The 16,130-nt window shown below is 39.1% G+C and overlaps 2 protein-coding genes across 3 annotated transcripts; both read left to right on the forward strand.

Moving 5' to 3' along the window:
• The first annotated feature begins 233 nt into the window (after nucleotides 1–233).
• On the forward strand, nucleotides 234–10,026 carry LOC111807553 (histone-lysine N-methyltransferase ATX3-like). 2 transcript variants are annotated; one of them, XM_023693319.1, is made up of 23 exons: nucleotides 235–1,419; nucleotides 1,506–1,561; nucleotides 1,648–1,843; nucleotides 2,093–2,215; nucleotides 2,320–2,388; nucleotides 2,499–2,567; nucleotides 2,655–2,746; nucleotides 3,002–3,094; nucleotides 3,226–3,361; nucleotides 3,465–3,546; nucleotides 3,632–3,731; nucleotides 4,157–4,281; nucleotides 7,281–7,426; nucleotides 7,699–7,803; nucleotides 8,020–8,084; nucleotides 8,192–8,402; nucleotides 8,489–8,575; nucleotides 8,663–8,719; nucleotides 8,821–8,910; nucleotides 9,109–9,195; nucleotides 9,365–9,439; nucleotides 9,537–9,637; nucleotides 9,716–10,026. In XM_023693319.1, exons 1-23 carry the CDS (start codon nucleotides 565–567, stop codon nucleotides 9,804–9,806), a joined length of 3,111 nt encoding a protein of 1,036 aa, XP_023549087.1. In that variant the 5' UTR covers nucleotides 235–564; the 3' UTR covers nucleotides 9,807–10,026. The 2 variants fall into 2 exon arrangements, with proteins under 2 accessions (XP_023549088.1, XP_023549087.1); XM_023693320.1 differs by lacking the exons at nucleotides 9,537–9,637; nucleotides 9,716–10,026 and having other exon boundaries at nucleotides 234–1,419; nucleotides 8,849–8,910.
• Nucleotides 10,027–13,731: 3,705 nt separating this feature from the next.
• On the forward strand, nucleotides 13,732–14,130 carry LOC111807053 (uncharacterized mitochondrial protein AtMg00810-like). Its single transcript, XM_023692622.1, has one exon. The coding sequence runs from the start codon at nucleotides 13,732–13,734 to the stop codon at nucleotides 14,128–14,130; it is 399 nt and encodes a 132-aa protein (XP_023548390.1).
• The last annotated feature ends 2,000 nt before the right edge of the window (nucleotides 14,131–16,130 follow it).

The raw sequence follows: 16,130 nt of genomic DNA on the forward strand, positions 1-16,130 counted from the left end.
AAACTGCGAGACAAGAAAGAGTAAAAAGGAAGTCGGGTGGTATATACAACCAACAACTCACTATTGTCGAAAGTTCATATCGATAGTATGACAATCAAATTTGACACGGTGTTAGTATATAATCTCTATCATGTATTGACCACACTTTTCCTTTTCCAAACTCCAGAAAAGATAAAAAAAAAAAAAATAATAATAATAATAAATTAAAAAAAAAAAAAAGAAGAAATTTCGTTTTGAGTTTGGAATTGGCGCTTGAACGTGAAGCAATTCCGAATCGTCTCCCTCCCGCGGTTTCCTGAATTTGATTTGGAGCCAAAAATGAATACAATCTTTTGCACATCGCCCGCCTCTTTTCTCTTTCCTAATTTGTTTATTCCTATTTTTCGGTTCTGTATGTTCCAGTATATGTGTCGCGTGGAGTGGGCATGAGGCGGAGTTCAATCGTGGATGGAGAAATCCTTCGACGTTGCCCTCTCTACGTTTCCTTTTCCTGGAGGAACAACATATAATTAGGGCTTCGCATTGTTTTTCTCTGGGAATTTGGGTTTTAATATTCGTAACAACATGATCATCAAGCGAACTATGAAATTCCAGACGCCGAATCTCAAACGTTGCAAGCTTGAGGAGCCTATGTATTCCGTGAATTCTAAGAAACGGCGGACGGATGGGTACTATTCTTGTGGCCTCCAACGCGACGATTTTAGTACTGGTTCGGGTTCTTGGTACAACCATGGGTTCTACTGGGGAGAGGAATTCGAGCGAAGTTCAAATCAATTGAATGGCCAGCGAGTATTGAACCGCAGCATCAAGAAATTACGACCTCCACTGTTGAAGTCATCGCGAGGAAGAATTCAGATGCTGCCTTCGAGGTTCAGTGACTCGGTTCTTCATGTATGGAAGAATGAAGGATCGAAGGTTGGTTTTACGGATTCCAGCACTGAAGAAGATGAAGATGGTGTCTCAGCAGAACCCAGGATAAGAAATAAGGGATTGGCACTATCGAAACAACAGCGGTGGAAGGGTAATTACAGGTTGAAGAATTCAGAGTGGGATTCACCAGGTAAAAGTGAGGAGGAGGAGGAGAAAGAAGGTGGTTTTGTGGGGTTCTCTAATTTGAATGGTTCAGGGTATTTTAGTTCAAAAACTGTGCTGCCATTGGAAGAAGAAGAGAAACCCACGAGGCTAACTTATACGTGCGCGAAGACAGATACAAATTCTGAAAGGAGGAAGCATATTTACAAGCCAGAGGAGTTTGCTTTGGGAGATTTAGTTTGGGCGAAGTGTGGGAAAAGGTACCCCGCTTGGCCAGCGGTAGTTATCGATCCCTTGTTGCAGGCTCCGGAAGCGGTTCTAAAATCTTGCGTCCCAGGCTCTATCTGTGTGATGTTTTTTGGATACTCAAAAAATGGAACTCAGAGGGTAATTTTGTCGATCCTTGAATATGGTAATAATAATTTCAGTTGACGCGTTCGTTAATTCTTTATTACTATGTTTATAATTCACAGGACTACGCATGGGCGAAACAAGGGATGATATACCCCTTTGTGGAGTTCTTGGAGAGGTGTGTAGCCAACTATTTCCGTCAATTGTTTGTATTTTTTTAAAAATAATGAAGTACCATGATCAGAAAATCTCCCTGTTCATCAGATTCAGAGGGCAGAAACAATTGTACAAGAGCAAGCCAAGTGATTTTCAGTTGGCCATGGAGGAGGCTATCTTGGCAGAGGATGGTTTCGTGGACGCTGGCGTGGGCAGTACGTTAATGTCTCTTCCAGAAGCAGATGTCAGTGAGCTGCCTGATGCTTCGACGTCAAACCAGGATCTGGAATACTATTCCGAGAAGGCAAGATTCTTTAGAATTGGTTTCGTACTTTTCAGCCAAAAAAAAAAAAAAGGTTAATTTGCCCCAAAAAAGGTTGGGAATTTGGGGAGCAATCTTTCTGGAGTTTAGTGCTGTGGTGTGGCCATAAGTATCTTTATACTCAATGTTTACATTTGTTTTAGCCTTTGTTGTTTGACGTGTTTTTGTTCTTAACACTGTCTTTTATGTTTATAAACTGTGTTCACTCTTAATAGTTAATTTATTTTACAGAAAGTAGTCAACAAAGGTTCTAGACCTTGTGACGGATGTGGCTTGTTATCGCTTTGTAAGACGCTCAAGAAAGCGAAGGGCCTGAATTCTGCCACACAACTTTTATGCAAACATTGCAATAAGGTTTGGAGATGCTTATTTTCAAGATATTTTAGTTCCTTGCCAATCTTGAGGAAATAATGAAACAGAAAAAATAGTTTCTTATCTAATAATTCTCATATGTACAGTTAAGACAATCGAAGCAATATTGTGGCATATGCAAGAAAGTATGGCTCCATTCTGATGGTGGAAATTGGGTAAGAATATTTTGTCATTAGTTCATACCAATCTGTTTGTTAACTGCGTTCTTCATTCTTCGTTCTTCGTTCTTTATCTGATCGTATTTGACTGTTTGTTGTTGAATTAGGTATGCTGTGATGGTTGTAATGTATGGGTGCATGCTGAGTGCGACAAAATTTCTGGCAAGCTATTTAAGGTATGCCTTCTGCACCTCAAAAATACGGACACATATTTTTTTCCCAAGTTTAGGAATGCGTAATTGCTAATCTTGTCGCGTTTGAAGGATTTGGAGCACAGCAAATACTATTGCCCTGATTGTAAGATCAAATTCAATCTAGAACCACCGCATGTTGAAAATAGTCAATCAACAGTCAAGTGAGCACTCCAAACTCCTTTTCTATTATTTCTTAGTTATTATGACTTCATTATCCTATAAATATGTTGACATATTAATATACTTTGGTTAAGAGAGAGGGGTGTGAAATTCCACTTTACTTTTCTGCTATGAATCTCTCATGAATCCGATGCCATTAGGAAGTAGTAGGAACTTTTTCATGTTATCAGTTCCTATTTTCTGATCTTAAATTTTATACCTTTGATGTGAGTTATCTGACACTTTATTTAAACCAGTTCCACGGACAAAGGTGCGGTGACTTCTATTCCAGATAAGATAACAGTGGTGTGCAATGGCATGGAAGGAGCTTACATTCCTGATTTACATTTGTAAGTCCAAGTCCTGTGAACGTAACATTAAACGACATTTCCATGAAAGATATAGAGTTGCACATCATTTTAATGTTTTGGCAAGTTGTTTAAGATGATGAAATTGTGACCTCAATTCCTATATATTTTAGGGTTGTCTGTAAGTGCGGTTCTTGTGGGCCAAGAAAACAAAGACTTAGTGAATGGGAAAAGCACACTGGATGCAGAGCAAAGAAATGGAAATATAGTGTTAAAGTGAAGGCTACAATGTTACCTCTGGAACAATGGGTTCGTATTAACTCCTCAATCCTTCCTTTTTATTTTTTAGATTTTAGTCATTGTCTTGTACTTGCGCCATACGCTATTCTTATTGACATCAATGAGATTTCAGATTGCAGAGTTCAACACAAATGGCAAAGATTCCTTGAAGGTTTCGAAATTGGATAACCAGCAGCTAAGCACCTTATTAAGTGGTATATATTTCCTCAAAATATTTGACTTGTGAAGAATTTTCTTCTTTTCTTTCTTACGTTCTTAAATTTATCTTTGCTGTAACAGAGAATTATGAACCTGTTTATGCAAAATGGACGACAGAGAGGTGTGCTATTTGTAGATGGGTTGAAGATTGGGAAGAAAACAAAATTATCATCTGTAACAGGTATTAACACGATCTGCACAATTTTGTACTAGCATATATATTTAAAATGGAAACGAACTTCACAGTTTGAAATTCTTGAGATTATGAAATATGTAGTACCATTTACCACCACAGGTTCTAGATTTATACTATCGCATATTTTTTCATCACCATTTCAAAATTAATTGTCGATGTGTTTGTGTTGTGAATTGAAAGTAAAGTTTGATCTCACATGTGAAAAGTAAGGATTTTCTATTGGTCTGTTATCTTGTATGCCCACTCTCCATCAAAGCTATGCTTTGGGTAAAGGGTGGTATTGATTAGAATTAATCGTATTTAGTAATTTCACTGCTGGGATTTCTAACGGTTAATGCTCAACACATTCGTACGTGTATATTTATGAGCCCCAAATAGTTGAACTGTAATCATTCTCCTTTCTTTTATAGATGCCAAGTTGCTGTCCATCAGGAATGCTATGGGGCAAAAGATTATAACGATTTTACATCATGGGTATGCAGAGCTTGTGAAACACCAGATGCCAACAGAGAGTGTTGCCTTTGTCCTGTGAAGGGTGCGTATATTGCATTTCATTTCTGGGACGTCCATGTTTCTGCATTTTTCGCAAATGATCAATTTTATATTTGAACTTTCACAATTAAGGTGGCTTGAAGTTTAAGACTCTTGACCTTAGAAGTCCTCTTTTAGGAAATATTTCTCAAATTAGAGGTTGAAGGCTGCTCAGTTGAGGAGGGAGATGAGTGGGAATAGGCTTATTATACGTGCGTGCTATCATTTTAAAGAGATGCCAAGTGTTTTTAAGGTGCTTGGGTGCATGCGAGTGTCATAGTCGTACTTCTTTAACCGTGTGGCGTCGTGATCTTGACATGTTCACGACAAGCCTTAATGGAGAACTCAAACTCATTCCCATTTGTCGCCCGATTTTGTAGTTTCTTAGGACCTTAGGTGAGGTTCGCCTTCACCAACTGAACACAACTTGTGCGGAATTCAAGTTTGTTCGGCCACACACACTGCCTGTGCATGCATGTTCAATTGTCTGCGACTCTTGCCAACTTGCCTGTACACTAGGCCAAGTCATCTAGCTTTAACCTTGCCTCTACTCTAGACCAAGGTCTCTCCTAAACAACCTCGCATCTCTTGGTCATCTTGGTTCCCAACAACAGGATCCATGTATCGTGATGTCATCCCATGTCTCGGGCTTGCTCGGACACATCCGTTGGGGATTGACTCATTTCAACCATCTCATCTGGACTTCCTGAACATCCATCCATCCAGGTTTTCATATGGCGTTGGACTCTCCCGTGTCCATGCTAAACCATTTACGGCATCTGTTCCAAATAGATCCAACCTTTGACATATGAGTTGGGGTGCAATACCAGCACGCCCGTGCCGTTCGGTATTGTCCTTGAAAGAACCCTTTTCAAAGGAAGACGCTCAAAACGCTCGCTCACGCTTTGACACATGTATACCACAAGATAGCTTGCTTAAGCCACATGGCCCAGGGATGGTGGAGAGCTACACCATCCCTCTCCCTATAGTACATTTTGAGACATTTCCAATCCTTTTTTAGTAGACATCGTTTTAGCGAGCAGTCATATGACCCTGTACATTGTTTGTTGAGTTTTTTATTGACACTAAATTTGGTGAGCTTTCATCTTATAAACGGACTTAACTTCAGAGTTGTATGCTGAAACTCATTAAAACCTCGACTTTTGTGGTTATGGTTTGGGGTCCTAATCGGCTCTCTTCGAGCTTGTCTTCGACACTCATATCATGTTGTTCTCTCGAACCTTGTTTTTGTCTTGACTTAGCTTGAATGAACTCTTAGTGTGTTGGATGTTGCACTGTCCTCCTCGGTCGCATCATGACACTTTTCAATCTTGGCTCTAGACCTTGCTTCCGACAAGCCTTAAGCGTAAACTCAAGCCCCATTCACATTCTCGCCTAGCTTTGTGGCTTCGTCAGACCTTAGGCGAGGTTTTCCTTCGCCAATCGAACACAACTTGTGCGGAATCCAAGCTTCTTTGGCCACACATGTCACCTGTGCGTGCATGTTCAATCGTCTACAACTCTAACCGACCTCTACACTAGAGCAAGTTATCCAACTCGACCTTGCCTTTACTCTAGGCCAAGGTCTCTCGTAAGCAATATTGCATCTCATTGTCATCACGGTTCCCAACAACACGACCCATGCATCGTGATGCTATCCCATGTCTCATGACAGCTTGACCATCTTGACTTGCTCAGACGCCTCAGTTGGGGATTGATCCATGTGTCAACCATCTTATCTGGACATCTTGAGCATCCATCCATCCCGATTTTTATTGGGTATTGGACTCTCCCGTATCCATGCTAAATCATTTATGGCATCCGTTTTGGATAGCAAGTGCATAATCCAACATTTTGACACATGGGTTAGGGCACAATATTAGCTTACCCGTGCCATCTGGTACTATCCTTGAAAGACCCTTATCAAAGGAAGATGCCCGAGACACTCGTCTTGCAATGCTTGTCCATATTGTGACACGCGTATGTGTCACAAGACAGCTCGCTTAGGCCACAGGGCCCAGGGATGGTGGAGAGTTGACACCATAGCTCCCCTATCGTATATTTAGAGGCATTTCCAATCCTTCTTGAGTAGACGTCATTTTGGCTAGCGGTCATACGACCCCATGTATAGTTTGTCAAGTATTTGATTGACACTAAATTTGGTGAGCTTTCATCTTTCATATAGATAAACTTAACTCCAGAGTCGCATGTTGAAACTCATATCGAAACCCCAACTTCTGAGGTTATGGCCCAAGACCCTACCCTATTTTTGAGTTTGTCTTTGGCACTCATGTCATCTCGCTCTCTCAAACTTTGTGTGTGCCTTGGCTTAGCTTGAATGCACACTCTTGGTGTGTTGGATGACGCACTGTCCTCCTCGGTCGCATCATGACACTTCTCAATCTTGGCCCTCACATGGCTGGATGGGTGCTACTTGAGGGTCGCCCTTTGTCTGTCTTGTGTATGAGGGTCACAATCTACTTTCTCTCAGCGAGGTTGTGACATGGGGCAACATAGATAAAATTGCTCAAGAAAAGGATAGCGGGATTTGTAGAATTTTACAATACTAGGTTTGGTTGTTCTAATATCAAGATAATAACTAGGTAAATAAAAAAGAAACTAGGGACATGCGAGGAATTTGAGCTATCCCAGCGGCCTACTTGGGGTGCAAACCCTATCAGAGAACTCCGTTTCCTTGCAATATTAACCTGAAACTAAAATCATCCTGTTTTCGTTAGTTACGCCACCTGAGTCTCACGTTCTAGTTTCTTTGATTTTTTATTTTTCTTTTTAACTAGAGTTCCCCACCCACCCACCGTGTTCCCTCTCATGCAGACATGTTTGTCTTCATAATAAAAAAACATATCCTTCCCGTTCAATCTATTCTTGTGCTTATTTTCTTTTATAGACTTTTTACACGTGTATGCCTTGTGCCTATTTTTTCCTCGGCTGTCTTGCAATATGATTATGGGACACAAATTTAATTATTGTATGCTGCTTCAGGAGGTGCTTTAAAGCCTACTGACGCTGAGGGACTCTGGGTTCATGTCACATGTGCTTGGTTTCGCCCTGAAGTTGTTTTCTTGAATCATGAGAAAATGGAGCCTGCTGTTGGCATCTTTAGAATTCCATTGAATTCTTTTCTTAAGGTAATTTTACCATTTTAAAATGGAGCTAAATTAATATTATGTTAATAGCCTCATTAGATATAGCTTTTTAAAAAAATTCATATATCATTCTTTTAGATTATAAAATGTAATTATTTACAAGATGTTACAAATAAAGAATAAAATTGAACCTTTTAAAAGTTTAGAGATAAAATTGAGAAATGGCATATACAACAAAATAATATATTTAGCCCTTTATTTTTCTTATTTCCAATGGGATTTATAATGTTGATCTTCCTTTATATGGATAACAGAGATGTGTAATTTGCAAGCAAAGTCATGGTTCCTGCGCGCAATGCTGCAAATGTGCTACTTATTTTCATACAATGTGTGCTTCGAGAGCAGGATACTCCATGGAGGTAATTGTTTATGGTTGATATTATGTGATCATTGCTCTACATAATACTTCTTTAAGTTAACACGGTACTATTATTTTTTACCTTCCCTAATGTTAATGCATCTTCGTTTTTAGAAATAGATTTGATTTCTGTTTCTGGGCTGGGAAGTTTTTCTTTTTCTTTTTTGAAGGTGCAACTGGCTGACAATTTCTTAACTCGTTGTATATTCACTTTCAGTTGCAGTGCTCAGAGGAGAAAGGGAGACAAGTGACTAGAAAACTGATATATTGCGCTTTTCACAGGTCAGGTCTTTACTTTATTGCATTTTATTATACTCTCTCTCTCTCTCTCTTCTCCTCCCTGTTTGATTCAATATGGATCCTGGGACTAATCCTTCTTTGTCATGCAGAACACCAAACCCTGATGCTGTTTTAGTGGTGCGTAGTCCTTCTGGGGGCTTTTCTGGCAGAAATTTGCTTCAAAAGCAGAAGGGATGTTACAGGGGATCAAGGCCGGTTACATCAAAGATAGAACTGTCAAGGTCTTCAGGCTCTGAAACTAATGATTTTGAACCATATTCTGCAGCAAGATGTCGTGTTTATGTTAGATCAACTGATAAGGTTGTCCACTGACCATTTCCCAAATTATTCTGTGACTACTAACTTATGATTTCTTTGTCTCACCGTTATTATCTGTGTTTTTCTAGATGGTTGAAGCGCAGCCAATATTCCATCGACTTATGGGGCCGAGCCATCACCCATTGGATGAGATCATTAGCCTGAGTACACACAAAGTAATATTCTTGTCCTAGATAGTTTAACTTCACTGTATTAGGTCCTTTTCAAGCGGTTAAATAAATACATTTGCTTTCTCTTACAAGGAACGAGCAGACCCCAAGGCCTTTTCCTCATTCAAGGAACGACTTCAATATTTACAGGTAAATGCTACCTCCTCTTGCAATATCACTTCTTTTTTGTATATTTCATATATTTACTGAAATCTTGTTGCTATTTGATTAATTTCCCTTAATGACTTCAGAGAACTGAGAGGGATCGGGTCTGTATAGGTAAATCTGGAATTCATGGATGGGGCATCTTTGCTCGTAGGAATGTGCAAGAGGGAGAAATGGTAAGGATGTTGCTAATTTCTTGTGTACGTATCTGTAATTAGAAAGTTGGTGCAAACTGTTTCAATGACTTTTTGAAGATTACATTGGCAATATAAAATGTTGTACTTCTTGTTTTCTTCTTCAGCGTTCCTTTATGCTTTTAACTTATGCATAAGCCTTAGGTATTTAACGTATAAGGTGTCCAAATCTATGTTTAGGTTGTTGAATACCGTGGCGAGCAGGTGCGTCCCAGTGTAGCTGATTTGAGAGAGGCTCGGTACCAATTAGAAGGAAAAGATTGCTATGTGAGTTGTTTAATCATTTCTATTTATGCATGAAGTGTTACCATTGATGAAATCTAATTTGGAGGAACTTGGACGGACCACTTGAAAAGTTTTTGAAAAATTTTAGAACACTTGAAAAAGTATTTGAAGTATTTTAGAGGAATTAGTTGAACTGGTTACATTATTGCAGCTGTTCAAGATCAGCGATGAAGCTGTAATTGATGCCACAGAAAAAGGGAATATAGCACGCTTGATCAATCATTCGGTATGCAAATGCAGTCTGGATTAGTGCTTGTAATTGTTTGTTTGGTTGTTTGGTGTGGGAAGAGACTGAAAAGGGGATGTGTGTGTGTGTTTTGCAGTGCATGCCAAACTGCTATGCAAGGATCATGAGCGTTGGTGGCAATGAAAGCCGAATAGTTCTGATTGCCAAGACCAATGTAGCTGCTGGAGAAGAACTCACGTAAGAACACATTCTTCTTCAACTTCAAACTTCAATTCAATTTTTGCTTACTCAACACTCTCTCTAAAAACCAAACAGGTACGATTACTTGTTCGATCCTGACGAACCCGATGAACTCAAAGTCCCTTGCCACTGTAAAGCTCCCAATTGCAGGAAATTTATGAACTAACTCTCGACTCAACTCAAGACTAATTCTTTTGCTACATCTCCACTGCAACCTCTACTGGAGAGCAGCTACATTTTTTTCCCTCTTCAAAAGAAAGAAATTTAAAGGCAGTTGTTTTAGTAGAATATTCATTTCCCCCTTTCTACCCCCACCATTTGTATAGCAATCTGTAGCATAGTTGGAATAAAATTGTAAATCAATATGCGGCTCTTTGTGGATGCTATGCTTAGTCTTCCGAGGCTTTTTCTTTTTCTTTTTTTAAGTTATTTTTCTCTAAATTGGTCTCTATTCTACTTTTGCCTTTATTCTACTTTTGTTTTTCTTTGAGAGAAACTTAAGTGGAGTAGCTTCATCTCCTTCTTGGTTAGTCTTAATAAAAGTGTGGGTGTTTGTCATCAAAAGGATGTGTTATAATCGGTAGTAGAGCAAGATTCTTGTATGGTTGTAACTCTACATGATCTTCCACATTAGACACGGATCTTTGAGATTAATACTGAGTTAGTAGAATTGTGTCATGAGTAGTTTGACTCTACAAGTTTTGTGTCGAAAAAAAGCCCATTTGGTTTTACTAGGGTACTATCAATACGATGGGTGATTTTCAAGTTGTCAAAGAAAGTAACTTATTTGATGTCTGATCTACCAGACAAGATTGTGAGAAGATCTTTTGTGAAATTGCGTCGCCAAACGAGGATTATTATAGTGCCTTGCACAAATGGAGAATCAAAACAATGTTTGCTTGAAAACCACAATCATCGAAAGAAGCATGGGACACGAGACACGTTCATGGCACTTTTCTTAAAGAAGAACAATATGAGGCTACAACGTCTGTAGAATGAGTTGTTATCTCACAATGTGACATGACGATTGCTAGTAATTCCAAGGGTCAAGTCGATCTATCGAAAAATTACTAAACTAGATTTAGAGTCCCTTCATTGGAGAAGCTCAAATGAAAATGACCACATTCATGGATTGCAACCAGAATATAGAAGTTTCGTTATTGCTGTACAAGGATAGTCTGCTCAACCATCATTTTCAGAGTTTGTAAAACCATCATTTTCAGAGTTTGTAAAATTGCTAGCTAGCCAAGAAGCCATGACTCAGCAAATGGGAGGTATCATGTTGAAGGTGTTGAGTCAGTTTTAGATTATTTCAATAAAGACCTATTCTCTAGGTTTAGAATAGGTTCGACCTATTCATAGGTCTAGAATAGGTGAATTTCTCTCAGCTATTTTCTTGTTATTAGTAGGTGTTGAGTAAGTTTTAGATTATTTCAATAACCTATTCTCTAGGTTTAGAATAGGTCAATTTCTCTTCCCACACCAAACTGCACAAAAGCACAAAAGCATAAATACAAGACACCACTCAACTAGCTCTACTAATTCACATATGTAGTGGTGTCCATCGAGGAGTCAAAAGACAAAGGAAAGATGACAATTGACGAACTGCAAAGCTCTCTGTCTATACATGAAAAGAAATTTAAGAAGATCAGTCATGAAAAAGGTGATCAAGCTCTCAATGTCAGAGGCAGTCTCAATGTCAGAGGCAGAGGATCATACAGAGGTCGAGGCAGGGGCAGAGGACGCTCATTCAACAAAGCAACAATCGAGTGTTACAACTGCTACCAACTTGGACATTTCCAATATGAATGTCCACATGGGAACAATGGAGCACATTTTGCAGAGATCGAAGAAAAGGATGAAGTTCTTCTCATGACGTATGTGGAACTTCAAGGCACTAAAAGAGGAGATGTGTGGTTCATGGATTCTGGGTGTTCAAACCATATGTGTGGAGAAAGAGGTATGTTCTCAAGCTTGGACACTAGCTTCACACATAATGTCAAGCTTGGGAACAATCACAAACTGATGGTTGGTGGGAAAGGAGTAGTGAAAATAATGCTTAAGGGAATAAGCTATGTGATCAACGATGTGTATTATATTCCGGAATTGAAGAACAACTTGCTTAGTGTTGGACAACTTCAAGAAAGGGGTTTAGACGTCCTATTCAAAGGAGGAGATCGAAACTCATGCAGCATCTTTCATCCCTCAAGAGGAAAAATAGGGTGAATCAAATGACAAAACAAAGGAGGAGAGATGTCTGCAAGTTGATATCTCAGACAAGGCAGAGTTGTGGCACCATCGATATGGGCATCTCAGCTACAAGGGACTTCACACATTATGCAGTAAAGAGATGGTTGTGGGTTTACCTGAAATTGAAGATGTGAAAACTACCTGTGAGGCGTGTGTCAAAGGGAAACACCACCGTGTTCCATTTCCGTAGCAGAGCAAGTGGAGAGCCACTGAAAGATTACAGCTTATCCACTCTGATCTCTGTGGTCTGATCAATCCACCATCAAACAGTCAAATAAGGTACTTTATAAGCTTTATTGATGATTTCTCGAGAAAAACATGGATATACTTTGTGCTAGAAAAATCAGAAGCATTTCATCAGTTCAAGGCATTCAAAGCGTTTGTAGAGTAGCAAACTGGATTGTTCATCAAATGTCTAAGAACAGATAGAAGAGGAGAATACAACTCAATTACATTCAAAAAATTCTGTAAAGCGCATGGAATCAAAAGACAGCTGACCACCGCCTTAACGCCTCAGCAAAATGGCGTTGCTGAACGCAAAAACCATACAATCATGAACATGGTGAGAGCAGCGTTATTAGAGGAGGTACCAAAAGCTTTCTGACCAGATGCTGCTCTGGGTGAATCACAGTCTTAACAAATCTTCTACACTCATTGTAAAAGATATGACTTCGGAAGAGGCATGAAGTGAAAGAAAGCCATCAGTCAAATACTTTAGAATTTTTGGATGTATCAGATATGTTCATATCCCTGATGTTATAAGAAGCAAACTCGATGACAAAAGCGTGAAGTGTGTTCTATTAGGTTTCAGCAGTGAATCCAAGGCTTTTAAGATGTTTGATCCAGTGGAGAAAAAGATTCACATCAGCCGAGATGTGATATTTGAGAAAGATAAGAAGTGGAATTGGGAAGATGTTGGTTATTCTGGTGAAGAAAGCATTGAACTTAAGTGGGAAAATGGTTATGAAAATGTTGAGAATGCAGAGAAAGCGGAAGAAGCAGAATAATACACTGATAACGTTCCTTCACCAAACGATCCACCAACTAGAGAAACAACAGCAATAACAGGCAGGGTGAGAAAACCACCAATCTGGTCTGCAGATTATATCACAGAAGAAGGGCTATCAGATACAGAGGAAGAAGCAAACATGGCTAGAGTTGAGATTGAAACTCTAGCTTTCATGGCCATATCAGATCCGACCAGTTTTCAAGAAGCTGCAGGACATTAGAAATGGAAACAAGCGATGAATGCTGAGATATAGTCCATCGAACAGAACCACACGTGGTTGCTGACTACACTTCCCGTTGAAGCCAAGACTATTGGGGTTAAGTGGATTTACAAGACCAAATTAAATGAACTTGGAGAGGTAGACAAGTTCAAAGCTCGACTGGTTGTAAAAGGGTATGCTCAAGAGTACGGAGTAGATTACACAGAGGTATTCGCACCAGTGGCTCGAATGGATACAGTGAGGATGATCATTGTTGTAGCAGCACAAAAAGGATGGGGAATCTATTAGCTCGATGTCAAATCTGCTTTTCTACATGGAGAGCTGAAGGAAGATGTATTTGTTGAACAACCACAAGGTTATGAAGTAGCAGGGAAGAAGGACATGGTTTATAAGCTGCATAAGGCTCTTTACGAACTAAAACAATCGCCTAGAGCTTGGTTCAGTCGCATTGAGACTTATATCGTCAAGGAAGGTTTTGTAAGCAGCTCTAGTGAACAAACATTATTCATCAAACAAAAGGGAGGTAAAATTCTAATTGTGAGCATTTATGTTGATGATCTATTGTTCACTAGTAATGATGAGGAGTTGTTGAATGAGGTTAAGCGCTTCATGATGGATGAATTCAACATGACTGATTTGGGGAAGATGAGATATTTTCTTGGCATTGAAGTGATGCAGAATGCTGATGGCATCTTTATATGTCAAAGAAAATATGTTGTTGAGTTGATCGAGAGGTTTGGGATGCAAAATTACAACTCTGTTTGCAATCCAATAGTCCCTGGACAGCAGGTTGGTCGAGATGAAGCTGGTGTGAAGGTCGATTCAACGCTATATAAGAAAATGGTGGGCAGCTTAATGTATCTCATAGCCACACGACCTGACTTGATGTTTGTGGTAAGTCTTATTAGTCGTTTTATGGCAAATCCTACCGAGTTGCACTTTACTACTGCAAAAAGAATCATGAGGTACTTGAAGGGGAACTCTGGAATTTGGGATATGATATCAACGTGAAGGGAAGAGTGAACTCTTAGGCTACACCGACAGTAACTATGCGGGAGATGTGGATGACAGTAGGAGTACTTCAGGCTATGTTTTCTTAATGAGTGGAGGAGCTATGGCATGATCCTCAAGGAAGCAACCAATCGTCACTTTGTCAACTACTGAAGCAAAGTATGTAGAAGCAGCTACGTGTGCCTATCAAGCCATTTGGATGAAAAAGATATTGAAAGAAATCGGGCATGAACAAGATGAAGAGATGGTTCTATTTTGTGACAACACGTCCACTATCAAGTTGTCAAAAAATGCAGTCATGCACGGAAAGTCAAAGCACATAAGGGTTCGATACCATTTTCTCAGAGAATTGACAAAGGAAGGTGTAGTTAAATTGGTCTATTGCAGCACTGAGGAGTAGGTGGCCGACATAATGACAAAGCCTTTGAAGATGACATCATTTCAAAGGATCAGAGAAGCGTTTGGGATGAGTGTTGTGAACTAAACTCTTGATCGAGTTCAGTTCAAGGGAGGAAGTGTTGAGTCAGTTTTAGATTATTTCAATAAAGACCTATTCTCTCGGTTTAGAATAGGTCAATTTCTGTTACCTATTTTCTTGTTATTAGTGGAGCTAGTTGAGCCGTGTTCTGTATTTATGTTTTTCTGCAGTTTTATGTATTTCCTATAAAAAAGGCATTGGAACCTATGAATAAAGACAAATGATTCTGTTGCATTTGTAAGTCTCTGAAGCTTACAGTATCAGAAGGGTGAAGAATAAGCACTCTACACTAAATGTTGACCAAGGAAAAAGTCATATGGGAACTGCACAACTTGGGAGAGCTCAAAGAATAACGACAAGATCTCTCAAGGGATGAGATTTGAAGACATTTGCTAAAATTATGGAAATAAGGATCACAAGTCCAAGGATTGCTCGTACAAGAAAAAGTTCGTCGAAAGCAATACAACAACCTCCAAAAAAGGAGATAGAGGATGAGTGGGAAACAAAGGTACTATGTACCTTAGAAAAAGAACTGTAGTGCTCATGGCTTGATGAGAGAGCATATTGATGATGAGAATGATTGGATCATTGATTCAAGGTGCTTAAACCACATGATTGGTAATCAGAATAAAGTCTTACAAAACTCGAACAACAGTGAAGAAATTCCATGATAGAAGATGGAGAACAAGCTGAACACATTTGGTCAAGTATTGATGTGCCTAAAGATCCAAGCGACACTAACGTTAGTGAGCAAGAAGTGATTCAACCAAATGTACTTGGTGAAAAGAAAATGACACATCAACAGCTTATACAGTCGGAAAGAATCCATAAGCCAAATCTTAATTATGTCAATACAATTATTGTAGAGGGCAAAGTTAAAGAGCCAGAGATGTATGAATAAGCATCACAAAACTGGACTAGGCAAAAGGCGGTGGAGGAAGAAATTATTAACTTGTAGCTCTAGGGTTCTCTCAACAATATGAACTAGACTATGATGAAACATTTAGTCCAATGGTAAAGATCACTCTTGTATGGGTCCCACTAGCATTTGAGGCAAGTAAAAATTGAAATTTATGGTAGATGGATGTGAAGAATGATTTATTGCATGAAGAATTGGACTCAGAGATCTACATGAACCAACCAAAGGGATTTAAAAATGCAATTGGAGTCATTTAGTACATGCAAAGCTCAATTTTGGAATAATTTCTTGGTGCAGCAATAAAAACAACCAACAGTATCATTGTCAATTATAGAAGTGTTGACAGTGTAGCAGCCGGAGAAGTTTAGGAATGTGGAGGGTGAAACTCTTAATGAAGTATTTGTACCACTTCATTACAACAATTAATCTGCGATCTGCCTAGTAGAAAATTTGACGTTTCATACTAGAACAAATCATGTAGAAGTGCACTATCATTTTATTAGAGAGAGCCCTCAAAGAATTAAACAGATGACTAAGTGATGATCTTGTTTACAAAAGGATTGAATATTGTCAAATATGATGAAGGTTTTGTCAAATATGATG

This window comes from Cucurbita pepo, chromosome LG12, assembly GCF_002806865.2.
Source record: "Cucurbita pepo subsp. pepo cultivar mu-cu-16 chromosome LG12, ASM280686v2, whole genome shotgun sequence".
NCBI classification, from domain to species: domain Eukaryota; kingdom Viridiplantae; phylum Streptophyta; class Magnoliopsida; order Cucurbitales; family Cucurbitaceae; genus Cucurbita; species Cucurbita pepo.

What these genes read in the sequence shown, in the direction of transcription:
- LOC111807053 (XM_023692622.1), top strand. Translation starts at nt 13,732, where the DNA reads ATGGATGAATTCAACATGACTGATTTGGGGAAGATGAGATATTTTCTT.
- LOC111807553 (XM_023693319.1), top strand. Translation starts at nt 565, where the DNA reads ATGATCATCAAGCGAACTATGAAATTCCAGACGCCGAATCTCAAACGT. An exon ending in CAAAAAATGGAACTCAGAGG is followed by an intron (nt 1,420 to 1,505) that starts GTAATTTTGTCG and finishes TATAATTCACAG; the next exon opens with GACTACGCATGGGCGAAACA. An exon ending in TATGCAAACATTGCAATAAG is followed by an intron (nt 2,216 to 2,319) that starts GTTTGGAGATGC and finishes TCATATGTACAG; the next exon opens with TTAAGACAATCGAAGCAATA.